Raw genomic sequence first — 26,024 nt, forward strand, 5'->3', positions numbered from 1 at the left:
TTTGAAATTCAGCACGAGAGGACAGCTGACAGCCCAGCACGTTTCAGGATCATTCAGTAGCACTTCAAACCATGGGGCTGCTTGCCTGTGCAGTGCTGCAGGCTGGCTGACTCTTAGCATCCAGGAGTTCTGTACTTTAGTATTTTAATGTGAACCTAATTTTTGAATGCCCGTATCTTTATAAATGAATGAAATACCACAGTTCCAAACAGCACTCAGATTCAAGTAATGGTAGCTGTCTTTTGGACAATGTCTTTTTTTTTTATAAGAGCATTACAGTCTTCCAGTAAAATTCCTCCCTCTGTTTCCATAACAGGATTTACATATGTATTTCAGGACAGGTAGTGTCCCATTTATTTATATATTTATTTTGAACTGGAAGAAATTATAAGCTACTACTTCAAAGCAAAAAATAAGCAGATTGCTTAGTTACTTCAAGTTTTCTTTTAATCAAATCAGCCATAGCAAGGCAATTGTGGCCTCACAGGGCAAAGTAGAATGTTTCCTACTGTTCTATAACAAGGAGAGAAAGTCAGTGTGTGGGAAACCAGAATGCACACACAAAGAAAGAGGAGTGTAATGGGGAAAAAAAAAGACATGACAGAAGATGTCATGGGCTAAATTGGAAGAGCAAAGGTAGAGGTGAAAAAAAATGCAACAGAAAAAGAGAAAAAAAGAGGAAAAATATACTTTTAAATTTATGGAAGACACAGGCCTCCTCCAGGAACAAATTCCTTTACTGAAGATAGAAGTTTTATAGAAGAAGAAAAAAAGTCAGTTCTTGCAGGGGATGCCTATGTCACAGTGGCTAGATATCTCTGCCTGCTAAATTCAGACAAAAATAATGAAAGAAAACAGTTGTTTCTTACAGAAGATAAGTTACTGAAAAATGAGGAAGGCAGGGAGGAAAAAAAGGAAAGAGAGAAGACCAGAAAATTGAAACTGGTAAGGTTAAGTTTACTTGGTTCTGAATCTTTATTGCAAGGTAAGGAATTAGATTGAATCAAATAAAGCAGTGATCCATTGTGGATCCCGAGGCAGGAGCTGTGGGACTGCCCATCAGGGCTGGTCCCAGACTCAGGGCTCCTTTGGAACAAAAAACCATAGCCAGACACAGCAGATCTTGACCTACCTGGCTGGCAAAGTTCAGGCACAAGGTGATGGTGGGCACGGCCTCAGCCCGAGCTTTCATGTTTAAGTCATGAGGCCAATCTCCAGAGGTGGCAGGAGCCTTGTCGGCTGTGGCTGAATTGTCAGCCAAAAGTTGATCTTGAAGGCTGTTGTCTGCTTCTGCGTGGCTTCTGTGGCAGCCTCAGAAACTCCCACTTACACTGCTGGAGATAGAAAAATCCCCTTTTTAATACGTAGTTCTTCCAAGATTGCTGCAAGATAGGAGTTAACTGGAAATGTAGTTAAAGGTGACAATAAGGAGAAAGAGAAGTAGCAAACATATGCTTACAGTCAGATAAATTTTACTACTGCCACTGACTGGTACAATGCTGGTTGAAAGGCAAAAGTGTAAGATATACTGTGCATTCTGCACTGGAATTAAAAATTGCAGAATGCAAAATATTCATTGCTGTGTCTGCCTTCAGCTTCCTGAGCAAGGGAAGGGAGCTTAGGAAATCAGAAGCCCATCAGAACTCGCTTCGGGGCTTGGAAAGGACAGGAAGAGAGTGACTAAACAAATTCAGACACAATTCAAATGAAAAAGAGTGAATTGCAACATACTTACGAACAGAAAGCACATTTGCAGAGGGGAAGCAGCACTGCAGAAAGGATTTGGGGGTCACAGCGGCCAGGCACACCAGCGACATAAGAGTGCTGCAGCAAGGACAGCTGTCCTGGTTTTGTAAATGGTGACAGCAGCCCTCCCTATGGGTCCAGCACTGCTGCTGGGACACTGAGAGCTCCAGGTGCCATCCCTGTGCAGCTCTGGGCACTGCGCCTCAGCGCAGAGCAGACGGATTGGATGCAGTCCAGAGGAGAGGAACAGCTTTGCAGAGAAGTTGTAGGAAGAGTGTGGGGAAAAAAACCCAACTATGTGAAAAGTTGCTGTGAGTAAGGCTGACAGCTGGTTTGCTTCCTGTCTATCAAGGTTAGCAGGAGCTGCACCTTTGCAGGGTCTGCTTTTTGCATTATCTGCTTCTATGCAGGCTCTGGTTCTTTGCAGCGAGGGAGAATTGCAGTGACAGGGCAACAGGGACATTTGGGGAACCTCCAGCATTGCAGGTTTTATCAGGTGGGTTAGAAGAAGAGCTCTCAAGAATGGTCTGTGCACACTTGAGCCTGGCTTAAAGCAGAGGGGACCAGGTGGCGGATGCCCTCTAGCCAGACCTCCCTGCTCCTGCAGTCAGGTGCAGGGGGCAATGTGTAGACACCCTCTAACTGGAAGCAGGGAATTTTTAATTTGCAGTAAGTCTGCTGATAAAACTCAGTATCAACAGCGTGTAATTGAAATGCCAAGTTCATTTATGATGGAAATAAGCTCCTGATTTTCAAATCGGTGAGCCTGTTTATGATGTGGCAAAGCAAGCAATCTGGCGTCTCCAAATTCTGCATTGTCAGTCATGTAATTTGTCCAGCCAAATATGCATCTTGAAAGTACAAGCAATTCACACAAACATATCTTGGCATAGTGTCTACACAATGACTTTAAAAAGAGGATTCTAATTTTCTAATCACATAATTTGCTTTATCTTACTGACTTTGGCAAGAACTGCTTCCCTTTTAGTACATTGCTTTAAAATGATAAGGTTTTACCAGTTATATATTACTGGCAGGATAGAAAGCAACTTTTGTTAAACTTTCTACAATGCTGTTACATTTATGGGTTCTAAGATATACAGGAGCTGAAATTCTAAGACACAAAATCATTTTGGAATTAAAATTTATGAAAAAAAATGAAGACTAAAATTACAAATTGCATTCCGTGGACAGAGGCTTCTGTGTGTATGATTCTTCCGAAATGTCACCTCCGTGCACCACATGTTGTTTTGAGTACTTCACTATTTGTAAAACATCTTCCAATATTTACAAAATGATGTATGAAATGGTGCCAAGAAAAAAGCTGCTAAATTTCAGGGTTGAAATGCTGTCTTTTGCAACAAGTCAGAGGTCTGTTTCGCAACAAGCCAGTGTCTGATTTGCAGCCATTTTTAAAGCAGAGCCCCAAACTCTGCACCAATGAGCAGGACTGCAGACGGTGTGGGCTGCTGTCCCTGCTTATGGTCCTATTACTGGTTTCACAAGCTTTGAACACTGTTCCTGAACTATTGCCAAAGAATAAAAGAGCAAATCTGCTTTCCCCCCCCCCCCCCATAAAATACAAAATGAGAGAAATGGTAAACTAATACTGCTTTAAGCTTCATACTCCTTATACAAAGCACATCGTTCAAGAACACCGTCATTTGTAACTGGGTAGAGAGTGTATATTTTAGAAATCTATTGCTGTTTGCATTACACATTTGTTGGATTGGGTGATGGCACTTCTTATTTTTATTTGGAAAGCTAAGTCTGTATGTCTGTTTCAAACTGTGAGCTGATTATGTCCATTTTATTTAGTTCATTCATTTAAACCTTCAACAATCTAATCCAATTAAATATTACAAACCATTTTAAAATAACAACAAGCAAGCACATTCTCATCTAGAAAGTGTAATTACTTCAAGATAAAATATTTAATATATAACAGGTAAGGCATTAACTGTGTGGTTTTCTTGATGAGAAGAACTAGCAAAAAATATTTGGAGCAGCTAAATTTGCATATTTTTCCTTCCCAGAATACTCTTTTCTATGGAGTTACATGTATTGACCAGCATGGAACAGGGTCAGTGGTTGACTCAAGCCTGTAATCTTTCTTGTATTGCCTGAAACAAAATCAAAACAAGAAAAAATCGTGATAAAATAACCAAAGGGCAGGCCCAGAATCGACCTTGTGTTTGCAGATGGTACAAGGAGTCAGAGGGACTGTGCCTGGGCAGAGCGGGAGGCAGCGGTGACGGGGACACGCAGGGACAGCAAACAGAAGCCACACACTTTCAGCATTTCTTCCACATCACAGACACTTGCCAAAAACAATTGAAGTATAAAGATTTTTTCCTGTGGTAAATCCAACTGAGGAAACAACCTCTATCCATGTAAACAAGGCACCAGAACCTTACTTTACTTGTGTTTTTTTAATGCAAACCACAGCACCAGGGTATTATTTTCACCCCACAACGAAATAGGATCCTTGGGTCTTGTAGCATCACTTAACAGGCAACAAATTCAGGCTGTTAGGGGAAAATTCAAGCACAAACTCATTTATACCAAGGGGGTATATTGTTACAGACAAACACTCCATTAGTTTAATTTCTTTTGGTCTCTGGGATTAGCTGATAAAATACATCTCAAAGCATGTCCATCACTCAACCTTATTCCAAATCTGTTACCTGGTAACTCTGTGCTCAGATCCAGACACACTTAGGAGTCTTTCGTCAGCTCTCTGATTGATCTTGGAATTATTCTCAAATTGTGCTTTTGAATAAAATTGTCCTAAGGAGCAGACAGATAAATAATTTAAAAACACAAACCATCCCAGTGTTCTTATTCATTTAACCCAAAAGCTATAACACTAGGAAAGCAGCCATCTGCCTCAGAAAGCAAACAAAACAAAAAGACCACGTTTGGAGACTCCCTTAATAAGTGAAGAAAATCCTTGTGTTTCAGCTGTGATCCCCTGTTATCCCTAACGCTTCTCCACAAAGAGATCCAGACTTGCTCTGATGTGTTTTCACATTTTCTTTGTGGTTTTAGAATATGCAGCCTCTCTGTTTGCAAAGTTCTTGAAACAACTTCAACTTTAGTCCCACCAGGACTTTTGGAGTTGAGATGCTCAGGACCAGCTAGATTTCATTTTGTAACCCTGTTTACAATTTTTTGTTCATTATTTATAGTCCATTATTTGACATCATATTAATTTGATGCATAAATTCTGTCATTCCACAGCACTGTTGAGGTTAAGCCCAACTATTATTTTAGCCTTATTTTAACATTTTTCTAAACTCATTATCGTCTATTTAAGGTTGTACCACTGATGAGTGGAAAAGCTCATGTTACATTTCCAGGGTTAGACCTCCCCTCTTCACAGAGTAGGGTCTGGGTTGCTCTTCAGTAAAGGGTGATGTAAGATGTCTGAAAAGGATAAGTAAATGTAAAGTTTCTCTAGAACTCCCTGAATTACAGCATTCTTGCTGCCTTGCCTGCCATCTGCTTTTCATAAGAGTTTGTCAGGACCCAGGGAAGTAAAATCTGAATAAAGGCTTACGATGTGGCTGAAAAGACGACCCACTATATTCTCATCTCAGAAGCTTCGTTACAAGATTATCCTTCCTTGCTGCACGCATCCATAATGATACGTACCCAGAACTCCACTGACTTTGTCAGAAAAACGGTCTGTGTTCAAGAAATACAGCCCAAGGAAATCATCTGGAAACTTTACAAAGGAAATTTTTACTGTGACCGTGTCAGACAATGATGCTGTAACGCTCCTTTCCTTTTCAACTGAAACTCTCAGCCTAGGAAGTAAACGATTATGTTATTTCCAAGAATATGAAGACTGAATATGTATTTAACTGGCTGACATTAATTAATTAAGCTAATTTAATTTTTGCCTTTTATGTATTTGCAACTGCATATTTCATGATCTATTGGTGGTTATTTTTAAGGCAGAAAATATTAAATAGCATTTCTTTTCTATATATGCTACACAACAGATCTTTCTCATATTAGGTTATGTGCAAATACACCAGAGAAGAACATTTGCTGATAAAAACAGCTTATCATCCATAACAACAAGAAATGCTTGGATGGGAAAAAAAAAACAACAAACATTTTCTCATCATTTTAATGAGAAAAGGCGTAGAGTAGATAAAATGATCCAATCTATTTTGAAAACAAGTCAAATATTTTTTTTCTCAGATATTTACCGAGGCTTTTCAGACCCTGTCTTCCTTCTAAGCCAGCAATTTTGTTTTTACTCCAGGTGGGTTTGCAGAACACAAACATCCACTGTCATTTTTCTCCCTTGCAGTTCAGATTAGACAAAAAGGCACCCACACATGCTGGTGTACAAAGAGCTGCAGCTACAGGGGCTCAGGCATTGGTTTGAAGCAGAACGATCATTCTGCTTGGTAGATGACAAGCTATAAAAGGGCATAAATCCAGCATGTTCTTGGCTCCATTTGGATTACAAAAGTAATTGAAAGCAGTTGTTTTAGGACTTCTGTTATTGCCTAGAACTGCCTCTAAGGGAGGGAGTGCTGTGTGTCCTTGTCTGCCCCAGAACAACAGCAGATCCTCCCTAAGGTTTATTCTGGCAGTGCAAAAAGGCTGGTGGAACAAGCATTCAAGCTCTTTTTTGTGGTAGTGAAGGATCCTCCTCTAATTAGTCCAACAAATGAAGTCTACACTTAAAGTACTGGGCATTTAGTTACAGACACTTTATTCAAACACTTTATGCCTTCCCATTAAAAAATGGCAGCCGCCTAGACGTTATGGCTAAAACTGAGGAGAAAGAAAACTTCAGCCTGTGTGGAGCCAACTAATGTATAAAAGAGACAGTAAATGTCAAAGCCATCACTTCTCAGCCCTCGCTCTGCGGCTGAGGGAACACAAAGTGCCTGGTGGCAGCTGGCGTGATGGTGGCATGTGGGCTGCTACACGCCACAGTGGGTCCTTTTCTCTGGAAGATAAATGTTCTGCCTCTGACATCAAAGCAGAAAGGCGGGCTGGTGGTGCAGTTGTTTTGATTCTCTTATACGGGCATGGAGAATTGAAACAAACCTTTTTTTCCTGAGTATTTGAAGTGGGGGATTGTGAGGGTACCCTGCTTTCGGTCATGTTGAGTTACTCACTGGATAAGAACATTTAGAAGCACTTGAAGCAAATTGCATGAGTGAAAGCAGAGATTTGGAAGGAAAAAAAAAATATCTGACACATTTTCAAGTTTGGGAAAGGACAGGGCAATGTTTCTTACCCGTGGATAGAGGAGGTGGCTGATTCTGTCCATGGCAGCCGAGTGCTCTCGTTATTGTGGCTTAGGAGGATCTCTTCCGTGGAGACATGGATTCGCACAGGGGGATTCACATAGAGAATTTCAAACTGCACAAAGTGATTTCTTTTGTCCCCAAGTTTCCCCATCACAGTGAGTCCTTTAAAACATTGACACAAATTTGTCAGGTGACTGTGCTTTTAAGGTACGAGTAATCTTAATAAAACTGTTTCAGCTTTGTGGCTGAAACAACTTGGGGGTCTCAAGTCTACCCCAGATTTCAGCTCCATGTGACCCTAGTCTGCGGTGGGGTCACCAGAGTCTGTTTACGCCCACGTTGCCGCCTCATCTCAGAAGTGGCTCTGCTCCATAATCAGAGCAGCTGAGAACCAAGACTTGGGGCCACAGCTCCCCTGAGTACAAGACTGCAGAAAAACTGCAACACATTAAGAATGTTCATCTTTCCACAGGCATGCAGGGACCATGGGGTTTAAGGTCTCTGCATCCCCAGAAGCCCCCAAGGGCTAGGCAGGAGAAAAGCCTAAAGGCCATGGATGTCACACCAGCAGAAGGAGATGATCCACAACCAGAGCGGTGAGAAGTGCCCTCAGCTGCTGCACAGTGAAAGCCAATATTGGCTAATACAAAGGAAAAACTAACTGCAGCCTCTCCAATCATTGCAAGGCAGCAGGTCTGACACGGCCTTTCACAAAAGAGGGTCATAGACCCTCTCATAGACCAAAGTGACTCTCCTTGTCCCTGCTATCAGAGATAATCCCCCTCACTCACCTTGCTCCACATCTGACAGAAGGTGGACAGAGGGCCGTGCTTTTCCATCAGTATTTAAACAGATAATTTCATTTTGTTTGGGTAATTGCAGGAGAAGCTGTGGATATTCGTTGGCTGAAAAGCCAGAAGAACAATCTTAGCATGCAAACAAAAATCTAGCCTGTGCCCTTTGGATAGGCACAGCAAAATTACTTAATCAATTTATACCTAAAATATTAGTTATTGCTTTTATAGAATAGAATGATTAAAAACGACACAGTAATGATTATTGAAAAGCACACACAGACACAGCATCTTGATACAAATGAAAGCAACAGATTTTTAAACTTAGAGTTTACTAAAAAAAATTAACCCTTTAAAAAGCTGAGACTGAAGATCTACTGTACTATATTTCTGTTGGTGGTTATATCCCTGAATCAGAGCAACTTTCTCATGGGATAGGGGGATATTTTTCACTTATGTGGAAAGAACCGGCCAAGATTTGCAAGAACATAGAATCAATGTAGTCAGAAAATAAAATTACTGTACGAACAACTGTACATTACAGTTATATTAATTATTAAAATGGGACTAGTGTATGTATTACTTACCAAGAGGTTGCGCTCTCGTTATATCTCTTAGCCTGGCAACTGAAATACTTAAAATTAGTAAGAAGAGTTAAATGAAACATTTTTCTCTAAGTTGGCTAATTAACCAGGAAGAATACTGTGATAGAAGCCTTTTGAACAGAGCTGTTCGCTGGCTTCTACAGAGAGCTTTGCCTGAAACAAAATATCCCAAGAGGGAAAAAAAAGCACAACATCCCATGCCTATTTCTCTTAGGACTGACCACACCATGCTCAGCCTGAGCTGCAGGAGGGCTCAGAGCTGTGTTTGCAACAGCCACAGCGCTGAACCCAGCACACCCACCCCAGCTCCTCTTGCACGCAACTGTCAATAGCTACCTACTGACGACAGCTTCTTGTTGCTGCCAGAACTGGACTCAAGATGCCATCGACCTGAAATAAAAGGTTTTTCCAATGTTTTGTTGTTTGGGGGTTGTGGCTTGCATCTCCCTCCCTACCCTTTAGAACAGGGAATTCCTCCTGCTCGCTGCACGCTGAACTTTTTTGGCTACAGTCACGAGTGCAGGCGTGCAGATCCTGTGTAGGCAGCAGCCCGCACCTTCTCTGCTCTGCACTACAGGTGCTTGTGGCAGTGCCAGGCTCTGTCTCTGCAGCAGTCTGGGATTTTCTCCTTGTGGGACTGGCACTGTCATCGTGCAGTCTGCTGTGCCCCACGCAGCAAACCCCAGGACTGGAAAATTATGATTTTTACATCCATTTCCTTCAGCTTACTGCTATATGATTTTTCCAGATCTTTCCCATTTTATTTTCAGGAGGTAAGTTTTTATTTCTGAAAAAGTACCAAAGATGGTTTTCAAAATTTTGTAGTTCACTATAAAATATCTGTGGACTGAAATATATATAATAAAAACTAAATTGTCTATCAAGTGGATGTCCACAGTCCAAATATATTTAAAGTAATGTTGCTATCATCTTTATAAAATTATTCTGAATAAAAACAAAGGAGGAGCACTCACCAGGAGGTGATCTGCTGCTCAGTCTATAAGCATCTGGAGAAATAAAAGGCAGTATTTTTATTTCATTCATCATCATATTACACACCTTACAAAAGTGTTTCAAACATCAGATCTGTAATTCTTCAGCTGCATCTGCTTTCCTTTCCCAAAATAAACTGCAGTAATGAAGTCCACAGAACATGAGCACTGATCCCTGGAAAATATTTCCAGCCAAAGGATGGAAATGGACAAAAACTACTCTTAGTTGTGAGGAAGGGGTTTGCAAAATGGAATGTGATTTTCTGCCAGATGCCTGGGGCCTCAACCGCCTCGTGCATGGCGACAAAAGAGAGAGCAGTGGTGCCTGTGCAGCAAAATTGCCCATCCCTCATGTGAGGGCGGCTGCTTCTGGTAGAAGGGGCACCCGGTATGGCAGGCTATGCAAAGGGGCCAGAAAGAGAGAGAAAAACTCCTAAATCATCCTCAGAATTAATTCAAAATATCTTGAGCTTGATTTTTTTTAACATGGTAGGAAGAAGCAGAAAACATCGTTAGCGCCATTCACTTGAAGAACAGCTTTTCCTCCTGAGTAAAGACTATTTTGGACTGCCACACTTTCTGAATGAAAGATTTTCTCCCTTGGGCCATGTTAACCACCCAAACCCTGCACAGAATTTCTCAGCCGTTGCTTATGTTTTGCTTCACATATTTTTCCAAACCTCAGATATTCTGCTCTATAAAATAACCACACTGAGCTTTTCCTTTCCATTCCCCCCACTGGAGACCATTATTGAAGCATGCTACTGGAAAAGAAGAAAACATTTACCTCCCACTGGAAAACTGCTAGGCTTCTCATTATCTAACAGAAGCAAGAGGGACAGGTTAGTGTCATACAGTCATACTGATGCACAAACCAGAAATAGGGGAGAAGTGGGTGTTGGGCTCAGTTGACAAGCTTTCTTTGTGTTAAAGGATATGTAGATCGAGCACATGCACGACTCCTAGCTATGGTACATTCCTGCCCCGCATTCATTTTCACACTCAATACTGCAGATAAAACTGCAGAACACTTTTGTAGTGGCAGGGATGCTGAGTAACAACTGTTAAATTACTTTTAGTTAACATTTAAACAAACTGTTTTCCATTTCAATAGTAGTGCCCATTTCAACACTTCACATGCTAAGAAAATCTTATGTTTTATTTTGAAAGGAAGTTAATCCCTGAACTCCTGCCTCTGATAATGGCTTATTGCCGTGTCATGTCGCTATAAAATGAATCTATACTGGAGGTCAACAACAAATCATCAATGAAAACAGCATATTTGAGGGGAGCTGTTTGAGGCCCCATTTACCAGCTTCAGTGGGTTTGTTCACCAGCTCCATCTGCTGCTGGCCAGTGGGTTTGGTGACCACCATGGAAGTGAGGGGTGTAACAAAGCTGTACTGCAGAGACAGCTCTAAGGCTTGTGCCTCCAGGGCTTTCTGGTCCTCTTCTTGCGCTGAAATACTAAAGTCTGTGTTAATGATGAAGAAATAACATATAGACACCACGAGCAAGTCACCTTCTGATTCTTTTTCATATTAGCTTTGTCTTAACAAATATTTTTTATCATTGAAGGATGAGGAGCCTTATTGGCATAACTTAGATGTTCATGTGCTTGAAATTATGGAGATGCTTAATTTTTTGCAACACTGAAGCCTACATATGGTTCAAATACATAAAAAATAATAGATACATGATCTATGAAATGTCTTAAGGACATATTTATTGTTCTCTTTACTAGCTATTGCCATTCACTTATCTACAGACAATATCTCTGGATGTGTAATAACAGTTCAACACAAGCCATGTAATTAAAATATATTTCATAGTAATGTCATGAAGAATATTTTATATTATGTTTTCATATGTATGTATAGATGTATTCAGTGATACAGGGCTATCATAGTCATGAACTGAAAGATACCTCATGTTGCTCATACAGCATTGTGGTATTTTTCCAATATGCTATGTTTTTATACTATCTGCAGAAATATTTCTGTTTCCTTGTATTTTCCGATCACATAATTTGTGAATACGTTAAAATAGCTTACGATTTTTCCAGAAGCTGTTGTATGGTTAAGTAAGCCCACAGTCTCTCTATGAAATTTCCAAAGATGTAACTTTGATTTTGAAATACTTGCTCCTTCTCTTTGACATTTGCTTCTTCTTTAAGAGTCAAGTCACTAGCATGCTGAAGTGGGAGAAAACTGACCATCAAAAGAACAGTTCCAGGCCTCTTTTAGACTCACATTATTAAAATTAAACAAACGTCTTTCAGAGCCAAAAAGCCCTCTTGGTACTTGAATGTTGTCCTTTCCCATTGGAAAATGCAACTCTGAATCACCAAAGCAGCATGTACTTTAGACATATATTTGTGGACTCAAAAAAATGTGGAAAAAAATGTAATTAATTTTTTCCATTATTTAAATATTTTTGAGATCAATAATTTAGGCTTCCTTCTTCATTCTAAAAACACAAACTAGTTTCCTAAAACTGCTTGAAAGGCCAAAATATTATGGGTTTGAAAGGATTAAAATTGCTGCTTGTTTATTAATGGCTATACCTCATGGTTTTCCTTTTGCAGCAGATTCAGGAAGGGAAATTTGTTTATATTCTAAAATATTTTCCTAACATGGGAAAACAACTGAAGGACCAAATGCAGAGAATATATATTACACACAAAAGACTTCTTGAAGTCTCCTATAGCACCATAAAAGACATCAGGGAGATAATATTTTTCATAGTTAGTAAACTAAACACTTACCGACTGAGCTTTGATCTCCACTGGCAAAAGATCAAGCTCATTGCTGATTTTTCCAGACACTATAAGTTCAGATCCTTCAAAAAACAGCTTGAAATTGTTTTTGGTTAATCCCTCAACAGCATTTTCTGGATACTGCATTTCAATTTTCATTAGTGTTGGGGTAGCCACTTCTTGGTAGAAGCCCTAAAAAGAAGCAGAGAGAGTGAGCACAAGTGACTGCAAAACTGTGGAAAGAATGTCTTGAATGTCTAAAATCCCCTTAAAAACAGACATGTGCAGCAGTGGTTAATGTAAGATTGTAAGACTGCTGCAAATCTTGAAAAAAATGGAAAGGTTCTTCCCAGGGTTCAGCCCACCTTTCTCCAGCCAGGCTGGTGATGCCATAATAAACTCTATTTCCCATGGTAATTCAAGTGCCCGAGCAGCATGCCCATTATCACCATCCCATCTCCTTTAGGTGTTTCGCTTTAACCACTTTTCACATCTGTTTGTTTGGGTTTTTTTTTCAATTTGACTAATCCTGAGGATTAATCTCGCTCTTTCTTCTTTCTGGACTGGGGCTGATATTACACAAATCCAGCCAAAACAGACAGAAGTGGGTTCTTAAAAGTGGGAAAGTCCCAAAAGTTGACAACCCTCTCCAGATGGGCAGGAAAGATCCCAGCTGGTGGTACTGCAGAGCCAGTTTGCTTGTGGGTGCCTCAGACTACCCAGTGATTTTTAGGGAACCCATAACAAACAGCTCCCAGTGGTGATACTTCAAGTGGTTTGAAATCAGACCCAAGAATCAAAGTTTTTCCACTTTCACCTCCACCAGACACTTTGTCTTTTTGCAGATGTACAGAAATGTTTGTGCTTCCAGGCTTGTTCAAGCTTGTTTGAACAAGCTTGTTCAGGCTTGTTCAGCTGATTTGAGGAGGACACCAACTTTGGGCCATGGTTAAAGTACAAATGCTCAGAGACTCCAAAATTGACTTCTTCCCTCCCCAAAATTAGCAGATACACTCAAACCAAACTTTTAATCTCAGAAAAATCTGTGGTGTTGCTGCTAAGAGTAGGCACAACCTGTAGCTGATAGATGAATTTTATGGCATATTCCTTAGTCCTGACCTGGAGCTGCAAGGCTGCATCAGAATTTTCGTATATACGACGTGCTATTCCCCCGTTGCTTAGGGCCATTTTCTCCAGGAACTTATAACTGACGTCAAACCCGAAGCCAAGGCAGAAAAGAGCATATTTCCCATTAATTGCATTCTGAATGTTTTCTTGAATTACTTCCACATTATTTTCACCTGTAATTGAAACAAAAACATGAGGTGGGGGTTTAAGCATAAAAAGACAGCAGCAGATTTAATGAAAACTCTGCCTAAAGTCTTTTAAAAATAACTCAGAATAAAATATCAAAAATATATGGGACAGAATTCCTTTAACTGAATTGGACCTGAAAGCACCACTCTGCACTTGGAGTGCCAGAACCTGATTCCCAACCTTAATGACTTTTACTAACTTCTACTCATATTGCCATCACAGTATCACAGTATGTTTGGGACTGGAAGGGACCTCAAAAGATCTTCTAGTCCAATCCCCCTGCTGGAGCTAGATGCAAAATATTTAACAAGATCATGGGGGTCAGAGAAGGTTTTTAGGACAAAAAGGACACACACTACAAGTGATGGAAACACTTGGTCAAGGGTTGGAAAGAGAAGTACCATCCATAAAAACTATGCACATGAATTCAGAGAAGAATGGATTGGTTAATGGTGTAATTCAGACAAACTGCAAATTAACTCAGCCATGCTCCTTCCCCAGCCTCTTTGGGTGACAAAGGGAAAAGATTTTCACACCGTCATCTTACCCATTTGAAGAGCTGCTGATGGCCCAGTATGGAGAGCTTCTCTGCCAACATTGCCAGGCAGAAACTGTCACTGACTGTAGCAATATCATGGGAGCAGCTCAGATTTTCCCTTTCATCCTGCTTTGCAGGAAGGCAGTGTAGGCAATAACACTGCATGTATTCGCCTGGCACACCACTCTCGCCTGATTTCTGGTCAACTTGTGGATGTGCAATGTGCTTGAGGATATCTGAGGTTCGCTGTGGCCATGCTGAGCAGGCAGCATTGTGAGCTGAATTTTATTTAAAAAAACGAACAAATAAGCCAACCACACACAAACCAGTAGAGATCACACAAGCTGAAAGGGAGACTGATCTTATTAAGGGGCCTTACAGCTGAATTAATGTAGCTGGCCTTAGAGAGATGCTGGTGTCACACAAAACTGAGACAAAGTCCTGCTCAGAACAAGTCATGTTTGTGCCATTGCGTTTGGAGTTGCTGTTTAATTAGCCCAATATTTCTATCTCAGCCCTCTGGTTTCTGTTATCACGGCTGATAACTAGTGAAGAGTTAGACATGGAAAGGAATACAAAACAAGTGACACTTTGAAAATATCTCAAGTTTGGGGCAAGGAGTGTGAAGAAATATAAGCAATATCTCTCAAATAGGACCATATATAATATATGCAAAATGTCCATTTTTTCACTCTAAGCATTTTACTGTCATGTGCCTGGACTATGTCCAACAATTCCCTGGAGTTTATAAAATGGGAAGCCAATTGTATTTAGCAAAACAGTTCCTGGCTAAAGGATTTGTAGTCATGGGCAGACAGGCTCGGTCATAACTTCTTACATCCCTTGCCAGAGCCCTCTCAATCATCCCCTCTTCGACAGATCCAGTGGTAGCCCAGCCTACTTATACCAAAGCTCTTCTGAAACACAGATGCCTCTCAGCATCTGCGATGCAAGTGTGAAAGATAAAAAAATCAAGAAGAAAGAGGACTGAGACTAGGATTTACTCACCAGAAGTGGGCTGGCCATCTGTCAGCAAAATAATCATGGAGACGCTCCGTTCTGGCAGCTTCTCGGCTTTATCCAGCAGGCTGACTGCAGTCAGCAGGGCACGATTGATATCTGTGCCTGTGATGAGAAAGCAGGCATCACTCACCTGAAAAGGATAATCACCCAAAGAAATCGAGGCACTTCATCTGCACAGGCCCTGCAGAGTTGTTGAAAGTTTTCTGTGTGAACTAATCCTTCAGAGAGATGAGGATTTATGGGTGTAGCCTACTGGGCTCAGATAGAGTGTATTATGCTGCAGTGGCAATGCTGGAGCATTATTTTGGGAGCATTTTCCACACATATGTCATGGGAAATACAAACATGTCTAGAGCCATTAAAAAGTGTTTCACTAAACACACTGTCATCTGTTAACCAACATGTAAGAAATGTCTCCTAGTCTTATTTGAGAAGCCAAAGAAAAGCACAGGGCACAAGTGAGCTTTATTGGTATTAGCTCTCAGGATAAAAAAAAAACCCCTGCATTAATATCAACAGCATAACATTAACAAGACATATAGCCTTTTATATGTGCTTAAAAATAAATAATAAAGCAAAGCACACTGGGTGATACAGCAATTGAAATGCTTCATGACTAGTTTGACTATTTTGTTTCTGTAGTGTGGCTTACACAGGAGTGTAACTTTGGGTGCATTTTATTTTACAAGGGGACACAATTTTTTAAAAAAATCAGCAAATCACTGTTAAAAATTTGAGTTAATTAACATTTTTCAGGAAAAAAAATGTACTATTGGAAGTCTTTCAAACATCTCTGTTATAAAAATCTGAAACAAAACTTGGTGGCTTGTATGGTTCATGGATGTGATCTAAACATCTCTCCCTATATCTGTATCATAGGGTAGTCAACAATTAATCCACTCCCATAATCAGCCTTTCTACCCCACTCGTTAATCATAAATATTAAAACTAACACACAAACTTACTTGCTTTGTGAGCACTCATGGTAGTTCTGTGGCACTACACGACTGAAAAAAACAATATTTTTTTCTAAGCAATATATTCTATTTGGTGCATGTTTATGGTTATGTACCTCCACTAGCAGATAGAGTTCGCATGAATCCTGTGGCACTTGCCACATTCTCTGCAGTGGCTTGCAGCAAAGAGCTCTTCCACTCCACCACTTTGCTGTTAAAGGTGATAAAACTGAAATGATCTTCTGGGTGGAGGTCTTGCAAGATCTTCAACAGGGCAGCCCTCGTCTGTTCCAAGGAGAAAACAAACACTGAAAATTTCTACTTCTCTGCCAGAGCTGGGATTGGAATTGCAGTGTAACACAGCAGCATTCAAGATGCCCTTATTCAGACTTAATGGTGTTGTTCAGGTTGGGCCCATCAGAAATAGCCCATTCACTGGACTTAGTCATTAAAAAATCCCACCTGTGAGCAAAGCACGCAGGCATCCCACCTGTGTGCAAAGCTGTGCACATAGTCAGCCACCAATAAAACTAAAATAGACTAATTAATTCTTTAAAATTCCTTAAAGAAAAAAGTTAGAAGCAAATATTCTGTAAAGATAGAGACAGAAAACGTGTTCTCTGCAACAAGGTATGGCACTCATGAGAACAGCCATATCAGTCAAGTGTTGCACTTTAACAGCTTAAATCTGTGCCTACGTATTTTCAGGTATTTCTGTATGTCTGAAAATGCTGGTGTGTACAAAACCAGCATGCATTTCAAAAGTGAAATTCACAGTCATTTCCTCAAAATGCTGGTGAGTGTGACTGATGCAAACAGAGGTCAGTACTTGGGGATAATTTACCTGTTCAATTTTTCTGCCTGCCATGGAGCCACTTCGATCTATAACGAAGATTACATTTTTGGGAAATGCTGGCATTTCATGGGGTGCAAAGTAATGCACAAAATACCCATTGACAATCTGAAATATAGAATGTGAATTCATGTATAAAATTACATTTAAATAAAAAAATATTGCATCTTAACATTCTGGCATAGCAAGAAGCAGGTGGGGGGTAGGGTGGAAGGGGGAAAAGGTGCATCCTCAGCATTCTGTTCTTTTAGATAAGCCCAAATCAAAGAACTATTAAAATGCATTTCCAAGCTGGAAGTGAGACTATCTGTAGAGAACAAATTACCAGAGAAGAGTGCATATATGTATATAATATATATAATGCTTCAGTGCCATGTGTATGATATATCTGTATAATCACTGTATATTATCTTACCTCTTTATTATCGTCTATGAGCACATCTCTGCTTATTGACTGTGACTGTCACCTTTTAGCACATCCATGTATACTTCATTAGTGAAATGGTATGGAAAATAAAGTACTTTATTCTCTAGGATATGCATTGGTCCAGAAATATTTTTAAGTTCCTGCTCTCTTTAGTTATGTCTCAGTTGTCACAAAAAAAAACCCAAAACCAAAACCAAACAAAACCAAGCAGTCATTTAAAATAGTTGTATAAATCACATTCCTCTAAACTCTGTTTACAAGAAGCCACAAATACACCACAGATCAGCCAAAATAATAACAATAATAAAAAGAATGTAAAGAGACGTCTATAAAGTGGCAATATAGATTTAGTATCAAAACAAAATTTCAAAGACTGATTTTTCTTCATGAGTGATCCATTCTTGCGTTGTGCCTGGTGCCTCTGGAGATTTACTGAACATTGCCATCTGTTCCTGCACCACTCTTGGTGCTTCAAAGTAAATGCTGCTGTTTTGCTGATTGCACCTCACATTCAGATGTATCTGTGATCTGAAAGCTTTTTTATTTCTATTTATTTTTTACCTGTATATCACCTGCAGTGGCAACTCTCTTAACGTCATAGCGCACAACAAAGTCACCATTGAGGAGGGTTTCATTGACTTCGGGATTTATCTTCTGTTGCTCTACAGTTGGTTTAAATAAAATGTGAGTCTGCAAAGCAATCAGGAGAAAATATTAAAAGAAACATACCTTAAAGCTGTCACTGGCAGCAACATCTGGCAGCTGCTGCTTTACCTTGGTTTCATTCTGCACTTTGGTGAGCGCCTCCGTTAACTCGTTTGTCATGAACGTGCTGTCTGTCTCCAAGAAGCGTATGCCTTGGGGCTCGAAGATGTGCACATCAATCTGACAGTGGACAAGTAGCCAGCGTCAGCATCTCAGAGGGAACACAGCCATGCCCAAAAAAACCTCTGCTGCTCCCTGCGCAGCCCTCTCCAGGGCAGCTCACCTGGAAGTGCTTAACAAGCTGCTTCGGTCGGACCTTGATCAGCAGCTCGAACTTGCCCAGCTGCCGCTTCAGCAGCTCCTCATACATCAGCTCAAACGTGACTTTGCTGGTGGCTGCAATGCTGACGGACACGTGAAACTGCTCCAGTTTTCTGCCTGTGATTCTGGGAGGGAGCACAGAGACTTACCTCCTGCAGGGAAGGTTTGTGTGTGATGGCCAAAGTTTATGAAGTGTGTTAAATAATGGCCAACGGCCCGCATGTAATAAATAAAAAAAGAGTAGCAGTAAATCTTATTCATCTTAGAGAAGATTTTTTTACATTGCAGGCAGTATTATATACCTCATATATATTACATTAGCATGTCATGGATGCTGCATATGCAAACTGAGAAATGGAGCAGAAACCTCTGAATGCTGGGTTCAGGCAGAACTGGGGCTGAATACATGGGAAGCACAGATTAAATACAACTCAAAAGCATGATGTCTGCTCAAGGACCACAGTCCTCTGTGCTTGTGGGGAAGCAAACTCAATGACTGAGCAACACTACAGCCTGGCAAGATGCTCCCACATGATAGCAAATCTCTGGGCAACACTAAATGGTGACACCTCCCACTGAAACCCATTGCAGGAGAAGATATAAATCATATATATTTACACACATATATATAGGTGGATATATATATGTGTGTATATATATATATATATATATATATGTACACATATATACACAGTTGCTCCCCAAAATAACCCAAGGCTGCTTTTCACATTTAGCCTGCTGAGGCGGCTGACTCCAGGGTTTTAACCTGCCCCCAGCCAAACAAGAAGCTGAGGAAAAGCATTGGAACAACCTTACTCAGGATGCCAACATACTTGACGAGGCCGGCGCTCTGCCCACGTGAGATCGCAGTGTCATATTCCTTCTGAGCAGAAGCTTTCTCCTTTATTATTCCTGGGTATATTTTACCATCGATGGACCTGTTCAGTTTCCATAAAAAATAATTAATATTAGAATGAAAGTGCTGGGGAAAGAAACAAGAGGAATGCTGCACTTTGTGGCCCCAAGGGTGTGAGCAGAGGACACTGTTCGGCTCCCACATCCCTCCTCATCCAGAAGGATGCCAGGAGTCACCACCACAACACAGCTCTCCTCCTTGCAGGGTCTCAGGGAGGCTGGAGCAGGAGAAAGACCACCACCAAGCACATTTTTCACCCACCCTGTGCAGCAGGCAGCCTTGCCCTGGGTGCCTTGTTTCAATTTGGCTGCCTACTACTTTGTCCCACAGAGCATTTTGTCCAGGACCCCTCAGAGCTCAGCTCTTTGTGCTTTTCACTCAGCACCTCCTGAGAAGTAAGATAAACCCCTACCCCCCACACACCTCAACCCCACCCTCCATCACAACACAGGTGACGACTGGTCCTACATGGAGAAGTTGGTGATGAAGGCTGTCTTGGGTAGCTCCACTTCAAAGGTCGCCTCTCTTGACTCACTAGCTCGGTTGGCAATTTTACTGGTGATGACGGTGTGAGCAAATCGTGATGTGACCTTGCAGTCCACGTGGAGGCTGTAGATTTCAATAGCATGCTGGAAAAAAAATAAACAGTCTGAAACGGAAACACTCAGTTTGTGCTCCTAAGCAGTCCTTACCTGGGTGATGTTATTGGAAAAGTTGGATGTTATCGGAAAAGCAATTAACTGTTCGAAGGTTGGAAGTGGGGAGGGGAAATTTTTCATGACCAGTCTGGCCATTGGCTTATTCACCTCTCTGCAGCTGCGACCACAGCCCCAAGCAAAATCTGCAGAAAAATCTGTGTGCTGCCATTCCACAAGAGGCTTCTATCAAGCCTTTTTCTGTGGTCTTCTCACCTCAGTGTACTCTGGAGCAGCTGCTGTGTCACCCCAATACATCACCTATGATTAACCTCAGAAAAATCAGATACCTCTTTGAGCACTTGACCTGTGCAAAGAGACCTGCTGGCATTCTGCGTGACAATTTATTTGCTCTCCCAGCTGTTGACTTTTTTGAATGCTTTTCAGCTCGGTGCCTTGTATCACATACGAAGTTAAGCAGGATTGAAACCCTGCGTGGGACTCCAGCCCCTGGCTGGTTGCACAAGCAGGGATGCCCTTTGAGCGCTTGTGTTTCTCCTGGTCTGGTGCTTCCAGGGCCCCCAGTGGGAGGAGGGCACCATCCTGGAGCTGCCCACGAACACCATACAGGGTGCCTGGACCAGGAACTGCCTGGAGAACCCGCCTCTGTAAACACTCTCCTTTTGCATTTAGTATGTCTGTTTTAAAGGCCCTACCTGTGTTTCAGCAGTGACACTAAGAAGGATTGATCTGGACATCAGCAGCCTCACAATAGTTTATTAAAATAAAAAAATCTGCATCAGATGGGATCATTGAATTTCTATTTTCACTTTTCCAGCCTCACAAATATTTTGAATGCCTAACTGTCCTTTAGTTATTTTGATAATTTGTCTCCTGTACTTTGCTGACCAATTAATAGCATCCACTGGTCTTCTCGTAGAGCACTGGCTGAAATTCAAAAGTTTGATCAAGCTGAACATGGCCATTTAATACAAAGCTGTGACCTCAACTTTGTGCTCAGGCATTAGGGCAGCAGGTGCCACTGCAGGGCCCTGCAGGTAGTGGGTGGCTGTTTCTTTTCTCATTATACTTTGCCAGAGCATGCTCCATCTCCTGATGCCTACTGACAACCCAGGACAACGGCATAAAACCCAAAAATATTAACGAAGAGAACAATTTCCTGATCCTGGCAGTTTGGGTACCTCTCCCTGCCTGTGCCTCCCTGCTGCCCACCCCCAGCTGCAGCCCCCCTGCCCAAGCTGGGGCTGTCTCTCCTGGGAGTCTCTCTTCCCAAAGGCTTCCTGAGTATCCCTGAGCATCTCTGCTCACATTTTGTGCCCTGCCATGCTCAAATCTGCCTGTGGCACATTCAGAGGGGGGGTTCTGTCATGACTGAGCAGCTCTGAGCCCAGAGTCATGGCTCATTGGGTCAGCGCGGGCACGTGATGGCCATCACTGCCCATGGAGCACCCTTCTGACACAGGAGGAACTTGCCCCGTGCAACACTTACCCTGTGCAAAATCCACCCTGAGAACCATCTGCTGAAGGGATGCTGCAGGAATGACAGAACAGACACCTACACCCCCTACAGTTGCCCAGCCCTAGCAGCATTTTAAGCTGTAAGCAGCACGAAGGAGCACGTAGCGGGGTGCAGCATGGTGAGGGGCATTGCTGTGCCCTTACCGAAGGAGGCAGGAGGGGCCCAGCACCAGGCAGGGTAGCAGTTGGAAGTGACCAAGGCTCCCCAAGGCACCAGAGCCCATACACCACATGCACAGCTTCTTGCAGAGCCCTCAGCCACCGCTGCAGCAGCCACAAGACCTCCCTTCTTCCCAGAAACCCACCTGCATTTCTGCTGCATTTCATGCTTTTCTGAATAGGCACAATGGAAATAAAAACATTCTAACATAAGGCTTCCTCCATTTCTCTAGTACTGATATGTTAAAAATAAGATCAGTCACATGCACCCTGAGATGATACAAAACACAGTTTGCTCCTCCAGACAGTACAAATAACAGTCTGCTCCCCTTTTGTCTCTTCCATATAGGTTATTAAATGCCTGTCAGAAACCTCCTAGCACTGCAATGGTCCTCATTTGGCCCTGCTGTCACAGCACTGTGTCGAGATTCAAACTTCATCTGGTGGCTGAGGGAGACCCACTGATCCCTCAAATGTTATATTTTACATCAGTGGGGAAGAGCCTGATCAGACACATGTGCAAATGCTCTCCTGCCATATACTGTTAAACCACAACAGTCCAGTCAACCAACCAACAAGGCCAAAAAAGGACCCAAAGCTCTGAAATCACAACATAATACACTTGAAGCTCCACAGGTGGTGGTTACCAGAAGAGTTACCTGCATTACCTGGCTGGCTACTGCAATACCACTGGATCACCAAATGATGAAAGTAGATAATGTTAAAAAAAATATAGAGCAAGTACCTTTTGAGCAATAGTTTCTGTTAATATTACAAGTGAGGAAAAGACCAATGTGAGCAACGTTCTCTCCTCCATTTTGGAAAGACCAGATTTTCAAATGAAAACTTGGTTTATCTTAATCAGTTAATGAGTAACTTGTACTTGGGAATACTATGTAGACTTTGAGGAGACTCAGAAACTTAATATTTACATGTTAAACATAGGTAAAACCTGGACTTGGTTAACATTTATTTTTCCAACAGATCTTTGCTGTTCAACATTAGAATTTTAATGTTTCATAATGCACAAATTTAAGAAATCCTTATGTTTTCTTTTTAAACTTGAACCTCACTGTGGCATGCAAAATTGCTCAGGCAGATGATCTGGTCTGTGCAACACGCTGCATTTTTGGATCTCTACCATACCCAAAAGTAATAACTTGAAAGGGCACATCCTTAGTGTCCTCCAGCACTTCAGAGATTTGGAGATTGCCAAAACATGCAACATTCACATTAGATTTTACAGCTGGTGACTTCTTCAAACCTTGTGTCTCCCTGCCCAACTGGCTTATCAGAGGCACAGAGTGGCCCCCTTGAAACATCTCTTTTGGCTTCCTCTGACATGCCATAATCCTGCTTTGTCAAATAGCAAAGTCAGTTGCGGCTTGTCATCATCTGAACAGTAAAAACAAAGTAATCAGACTGTGCCTGGACTCCCTAGGGAGAGAGATGCTGAGTCAGTGCCTGCACATACATGTATTTAAGTGCACAAAGACGACACAAACCATCAAAAAATGAGTGCAATGACAGCTGTGCATGGGAGCACATCTGGCCTTATTTGGCTGCTAACTCAGCTGCAACATATCCAGCCGGGGATTCTGCATAGCTGCTTTTAGCCCATGCAATCAGCAGGGCTGTTTGCACAAAAGGTTAGTGCTAGGAGAGCTTTACACTTGAATCTGCCTGGAAACTGAGTGGAATGGCACTTTTTATCTCCTATTTTATAATATAATGTTCATCCAACAGGAACTTTGAGCAATTCCTCTGAAGTTTTTGTTCAGCAAGTGTCCGCTTGCAGGCCTGGAAAAATTGTCTTAGACCAAATTTATATACAAATACTTTTGGACAGTGTTTTACTAACATAATTCCTCAAATACATGCTCATTCATATGGTGTTTAGGTAGCCTCCTAACAGAAGACAGCTTGTATGACTATTTAAAAGATATTTCTCTATCCAACTAGTTGTAATGTCTGTCTCTTCTACAAAGCATTTTAAAAGCATTGTGGGGAAATAACTGTTTTTTTAGGCAGTGGAATAAACAGACCCTGGGCAGAACCCATTTCAAAGGTTCATCTCCTCAGCTCTACAACCTTGAAGTGAGAAATGGGGGTCAGGGAGCAAACTGTCATGAGCCACATGTCTGGGGCTTGCTTGTTTTATTGGAAAGCTTTCAGCAGGCCTCACGTGTTCATTCATTCCCAGCTCAAGAAAATAAAAAGTTTGAAACTTTGAAAATATCAACAAGACAGGAAAAGTAACATCCCACAGGACTGTGGTTCAGAGGATCTCTCAGGTATATGCAGCTGCTGTGTCAGCCTCCAGTTCCTATATGCATTTATATGAACACACATGTACAGGTACATTAATGTGCAACCTGCCAGTGGTGTGGAGAGATGCAACCCACAACGACCCCCCTCTGCCCTCAGCAGACAAAGGCTGAATCCCCCCCCTCCCACCATGACTTCTTTGCCCATTTGCCCTGTGCTGGCAACTCCAGGAGGGCAGGCAGCCCTTTCTCACCCAAACCTGCAGTCTGTCCACATAACACCACTTTTTTGTATTGCTTTCTGACAGCAGTTTTCTTCTTATAATTTCATGGTAGATGGTGCCATTAATTGTCCTAAATTAACATGAAGATCCTGTGGAAATACATGCACCTGTGTTTGCTTCATTGCTATTTTACAGACAAAGCATCCAGGTGGAAAACACACTTCCAGCAGCCTACGATTTGCGAGGAGACGCTAATGCAGGGCTCAGTAATTTATTACTTTGACAGACATTTACAAGTCTACCATAAACAACCTGTTGAGCACAGCCTGGTCTTACAAGGCTTCTGCTTTAAGTAACTTTTTTAAAAAATAAACTTCACTTCTTCCTGGCAGACTGTTTATACTACTTGCAAATACTGTTTCGGTTATAGCAGGACATGTAAATATGTATACTTTCAAGAGAAAAATTAAAACTTCTACACATTTTATTAACTTCTACAACTCAGGTAATGCTTTAATCCCTTAAAGTACACAGGATTATACACTTAGTGGCCTAAGATCCCCAAGAGCCAAAGCTTCAACTTTAATTAATTGGATTTGTCATCAGTTTTTTAATACCCACATGTAAAATCCCGTGAACATTAAAGAGCTGCTTTAACGGCACAGATTTATGCTGCACAGTCCGCTGTTCTGGTCAGAGCTGGTCAGCACAGAGCTGGTCAGCACCCAGGGAAACTCTGAAACGCTTCCCGCGTCTCTTCACGGCTTGCTGAAGCAGCTAGAGGAAAATCTCGTGCTCAGCCTTGTCCCCAGGCTGGAGCACCTTGCCCTGTTTCTGTAGGAACCCCCAAGGACAGCCGCTGACGGCCACTGCCCATTGCTGCTGCTGCACGGGGCACCAAGCCTGCAGCACCCAGCGCTGCTTACTGCGAGGAGCGAACATGCTGTGGAATCCCTTCACCTCAGAGGAAGGCTCTAAATCCACCGCCACAACAGAAGATACCTTTCAGTACAAAAGGACCTAAAAGTTCTAACCCTGGGGCTTCATTCTGATACTTGTCTGTCACTATCACTATTTCTCATTATGAAAACACGGAAAAAAAGGAAGAAAAGACATTTTCCATAACTGGACTTACTAGATTTGCAAGGATGAAGAAAAAGATGACAATTCTCCAGGCAGCTTTATACTTGCTGCTGCCTTATGTACATTGCACTCTGCAGCCTCTCTGAGAGCTTTGCAGATGTCAGCACATTTTATGTGTGAAGTGTTTGGGAGACAAAAGGCAAATATGATATTTTTCATGGTGCACAGAGCCCTTCAATATCACTTTCACCTCTTAATTAGATCTAATGTGCAAAATGAAAGCAATTCTTTACATAAAGCTGGCACTTACCTTACTGTCCGCAGATGTGACGCCTGGGACTGGGAGTGTGAGGGAAGCATGGCAGCTGCCAACAGAGGATCACCTGTGTTTGAACACAAAGATCCACCTGAGAGGAAATATTCCAATTTATAACCTTGGGGGATGTTTAATGCAGCAAATCAAGATGCAAAGAGAGTTGCAAATAAAACCAGCTTCCTCTCAGAGTGGGTTTGCTGTGGTACAGAGATACCCAGAAGGTTGTTTGGCTCTTCAGTCGGGAGGAACATGACGCCTGTGCTGCTGGTCTGTCAGCCCTTCTCACTTGATCCAACAGAACCTTGAGGACGTGATGTCAAAGTTGTTGAGGAATGGGGTTGAAAGCCCTCCCTTGGCTGCCAGCCTGGCATCTCGCCTCCCAGCAGAGCTGTGTGTGCACAAACCACAGCCCCGCTGCCCCGGGCTGTGGGGGAGCCGTGAGGGGAAGGTGTGAGGCGGGAAGACAGGAGGGGAGGCCGTGAGGGGGCGCATAGCGGGGAAGCTGAGGCGGGAAGGTCTGAGAGGAAGCTGTGAGGGGGCGCATAGCGGGGAAGCTGAGGCGGGA

At 42.0% G+C, this 26,024-nt stretch overlaps 1 protein-coding gene across 6 annotated transcripts; it reads right to left on the bottom strand.

The window, feature by feature from the left end:
• Positions 1-358: 358 nt before the first annotated feature.
• ITIH4 (inter-alpha-trypsin inhibitor heavy chain 4) lies at positions 359-25,896 on the bottom strand. 6 transcript variants are annotated; one of them, XM_005507142.4, is made up of 22 exons: positions 22,315-22,428; positions 19,705-19,865; positions 19,154-19,258; positions 18,283-18,445; positions 18,069-18,179; positions 17,856-17,984; positions 16,859-16,975; positions 16,131-16,299; positions 15,044-15,160; positions 13,300-13,481; positions 12,190-12,372; positions 11,477-11,616; positions 10,735-10,889; positions 10,210-10,242; positions 9,405-9,437; positions 8,767-8,820; positions 8,413-8,451; positions 7,823-7,936; positions 7,019-7,193; positions 5,404-5,558; positions 4,434-4,536; positions 359-1,334 (listed from the first exon to the last, which is right to left on the bottom strand). In XM_005507142.4, exons 1-22 carry the CDS (start codon positions 22,384-22,386, stop codon positions 1,313-1,315), a joined length of 2,532 nt encoding a protein of 843 aa, XP_005507199.2. In that variant the 5' UTR covers positions 22,387-22,428; the 3' UTR covers positions 359-1,312. The 6 variants fall into 6 exon arrangements, with proteins under 6 accessions (XP_005507199.2, XP_021149732.2, XP_021149731.2 ...); XM_021294057.2 differs by lacking the exons at positions 359-1,334; positions 22,315-22,428 and adding exons at positions 3,314-3,869; positions 25,454-25,896 and having other exon boundaries at positions 19,660-19,865; XM_021294056.2 differs by lacking the exons at positions 359-1,334; positions 22,315-22,428 and adding exons at positions 3,314-3,869; positions 25,454-25,895.
• Between the last annotated feature and the right edge of the window lie 128 nt (positions 25,897-26,024).

This window comes from Columba livia, chromosome 10 (genome assembly GCF_036013475.1).
Source record: "Columba livia isolate bColLiv1 breed racing homer chromosome 10, bColLiv1.pat.W.v2, whole genome shotgun sequence".
Lineage (NCBI taxonomy): Eukaryota > Metazoa > Chordata > Aves > Columbiformes > Columbidae > Columba > Columba livia.